Source organism: Miscanthus floridulus, chromosome 19 (assembly GCF_019320115.1).
Source record: "Miscanthus floridulus cultivar M001 chromosome 19, ASM1932011v1, whole genome shotgun sequence".
In the NCBI taxonomy this organism is placed as follows: domain Eukaryota; kingdom Viridiplantae; phylum Streptophyta; class Magnoliopsida; order Poales; family Poaceae; genus Miscanthus; species Miscanthus floridulus.
The window spans coordinates 12,173,270-12,176,560 of NC_089598.1; the positions used below are offsets into that span (position 1 = coordinate 12,173,270).

At 50.7% G+C, this 3,291-nt stretch overlaps 1 protein-coding gene across 1 annotated transcript; it reads right to left on the bottom strand.

The window, feature by feature from the left end:
- Positions 1-1,993: 1,993 nt before the first annotated feature.
- LOC136525552 (uncharacterized) lies at positions 1,994-2,564 on the bottom strand. The gene is made up of 2 exons (XM_066518500.1): positions 2,172-2,564; positions 1,994-2,035 (listed from the first exon to the last, which is right to left on the bottom strand). The coding sequence occupies exons 1-2, from the start codon at positions 2,562-2,564 to the stop codon at positions 1,994-1,996; spliced, it is 435 nt and encodes a 144-aa protein (XP_066374597.1).
- Positions 2,565-3,291: the final 727 nt, after the last annotated feature.

Here is a 3,291-nt window from a genome sequence, read left to right on the forward strand (position 1 = left end):
ATGATGCACTTCTACAGTATCCCTTCCTTAGCACTTTTCCTCATTAGGTTGCCGTCTACCAGCACGTAATGCTTACTTTGGCGAATTAGACGTTCGGTTTCGATTTTGTCGGCGGGTACTTTGTTGCTGGAGAGGTATTTGATGAACTGTTCCCTCCAATCAATGACCGACGAAGGTACCGCAAGTACCAACTGCTCGGCAGGGGGTACTTCTACAACTTCCTTCTCTTCTTTAATGGATGGCGCCAGGAGGTCTTGAACAAAAACCCCCTGCAGAGCCACGGTGCGAGAAGATCCTATCTTTGATAGCTGGTTGGCTGGTTGGTTTTGATCCCATACCACGTGGTGGTACTCGATACCATAGAATTTCCCTTGAAGATTCCTGATTTCGGCGCGGTATGCGTCCATTTTCTCACTGGAATAGGACCAATCTTTATTGAGCTGGTTGATAACCAGCGCGGGATCCCCATACACCATGAGGCGTTTGACGCCGAGCTCGATAGCTATACGGAGACCATGGAGACATGCTTCGTATTCCGTGGCGTTGTTGGAGGCCGGGAAATGTATGCGAAGAACATATCGGAGTTTATCCTTCATCGGCGTGATGAACAGAATGCCCACACTAGCACCATTGATGTTAAGAGCGCCGTCGAAGTACATCACCCAGTGCTTGGGGCAAGTGGCGGCAATGGGCTCTTGGATCTCGGTCCACTCAGCGATGAAATCAGCAAGCGCCTATGACTTAATGGTCGGTCTGCTTCTAAAGTCAATGGAGTAAGTGTCGAGCTCAACAGCCCACTTGATGATACGGCCATTGGCCTCTTTATTGCGGAGAATATCCCCTAGAGGGAACTCGGTGACCACGATGATCTTGTAGTATTCGAAGTAATGTCAGAGCTTGCGTGAGGTAATCAAAATTGCATATAATAGCTTTTGCACCTGAGGATAACGAGTTTTGGAATCATTAAGTACCTCGCTGATAAAATAGACCGGACGTTGCACCTTGTAGGCATGCCCAGTTTCCTCGCGTTCGACGACAATAGCCGTACTAACAACGCGAGAAATGGCGGCGATGTAAATCAGCAGAGTTTCATCTGGTCATGGCGCTGTCATGATTGGAGGTTTTGTTAAAAATGACTTGAGCTGCTCGAAAGCTGTGTCTACCTCCTCTGACCAAGAAAAATGCTCGAAGGCCTTGAGGAGCTTGAAGAAAGGTAGCCCTTTTTCACTGAGGCGCGAGATAAAATGGCTTAACACAGCCATGCAGCCTGTAAGCTTCTGTATATCCTTGACACATGTCGGCCGTTTCATGTTGGTGATGGCAGAGACCTTGTCAGGGTTTGGTTCGATGCCCCGAGCGCTGACAATGTAGCCCAGCAGGATACCGAATGGAACTCCAAAGATGCACTTTGAAGGGTTCAGCTTCCATTGGTATTTGCTCAGGTTGGAGAAAGTTTCTTCAAGGTCGGCAATAAGATTGTTGGCAGTTTTAGTCTTGATGACCATGTCGTCGATGTAGGCTTTGACGTTGCGGCCGATCTGTTGGTCGAGGCACGTTTGGATAGCCCTTTGGTAGGTCGCACCAGCGTTCTTTAGTCCGAAGGACATAGTGGTGTAGCAGTATGCACTGAAAGGCGTGATGAACGATGTCTTGACCTGGTCTTCTTTCTTGAGGGAGATCTGATGATAGCCGGAGTAACAGTCAAGAAAGGAGAGCAACTCGCAGCCAGTGGTGGAGTCTACAACCTCGTCTATCCGAGGCAGGCCGAAGGGGTCTTTAGGGCAGTGTTTGTTAAGATCAGTATAATCAAACATTCTCCATTCTTTATTCTTTTTCTTAACAAGAACAGGATTAGCTAACCAATCTGGATGATACACTTCTTTTATAAATTCGGTAGCTAAGAGCCATTTTATTTCTACCCTAATGGCCTCCTTTTTGTCCGGCGCAAATCGGTGAAGTTTTTGTTTGATCGGTTTAGCAGTCGGCGAGACATTCAAGGAGTGCTCGATCTTCTCCTGCGGTACCCCCGGCATGTCTGTAGGTTTCCAAGCAAACATATCAGCATTGGCACATAGGAAGGAGACGAGCGCGCTTTCCTATTTGGGGTCAAGGTGAGCCCCAATTTTCACCGTCTTGGAAGGGTCGTTGAGGCCAAGGCCGATCTCCTTGACTTCCTTGAACTTGGCGGAGGCACAAGGAGGCTCTGGGATCTCCATGTCATCAGCAGACGCCATCTTGGCTTCAGCGACCATGCTGGCCATCTGGATGCAGAGGTCGGTGGCTTCGGCGAGGACGAGACTTTCTGTCTCACAGGCGTAGGCGACGGAGAGGTTGGCCCGTAGAGATAGGACTCCTGCGGGCGAAGGCATCTTCAACACCAAATATGCATAGTGCGGAATGACCATGAACTTGGCCAGAGCCGGACGCCCCAGTATGGCATGGTAGGCGGTGTCGAAGTCGGCGACATAGAAGTTGATATGCTCCACTTGGTAGTTGGTTGTCGTGCCGAACTGTACTGGTAGGGTAATTTCCCCAAGCAGTCTGGATGCCCTGCTAGGTACCATGCCCCAGAAGGAGGAGTCTGAGGGCATGAGATCTGTTGTCCCAAGGCCGAGCTCCCTTAGGGCCCTGGTGAAGAGTAGATTCAAAGCGCTCCCACCGTCGACTAGGACTTTTCTGAAGAGCACCTTCTGGACAGTCGCGTCAAGGATGGGGGGAAAACACCCTGTGTAGGGTATGTTCGCCCACTGGTCGGCCCTGCTAAAAGTGATGGGGACTTCAGACCATGGGCGATAGCTGGGGTCAGCGGTAGTTTCCTCTGAAGCGATGGCGAGCACTCGTCGGGCAGCGAGCTTCCGTTCCCTTCTGCTCTTGTTGGAGGCGAAACCCCCAAAGATGGTGGTGACCACCTTGTCATGGTCCTAGAAGGCATTATTATTATCCCCGGGTGGTCGGCGTCCTCTGTTCCCACCATTGTTGTTGTTGTACTTTTTCTCCTAGAACTCCTTAGCCAAACCAAGGCAGTCTTTCATCTTGTGTTTGGCATTCTTGTGTAGGGGGCACGGTCCATCGAGGATCTTCTTGTACTGCTCATCGTAGTTACGCTTGGCGCGCGGCTCATTGACGTTGGCAACAAAGTGGTCTGGTCGGCAGTGGCGATTCTGACCAGGTTTGAATCCATCTGGCCGATCACTTCCGCTGTCCCGATGGAAACTGCGGTCATCGTAGCAGTGATCGTTGTGCTGTCGGTCATCGGTGCGGTCATCGTGGCAGCGAGGCAGGCGATTAGTG

Excerpts from the sequence above, each read along its gene's own strand:
- LOC136525552 (XM_066518500.1), bottom strand. The coding sequence starts at position 2,564 with ATGGTACCTAGCAGGGCATCCAGACTGCTTGGGGAAATTACCCTACCA. Across the intron at positions 2,036-2,171 it reads CCTCCGCCAAGTTCAAGGAA|ACATGCCGGGGGTACCGCAG; the intron begins GTCAAGGAGATC and ends GGAAACCTACAG.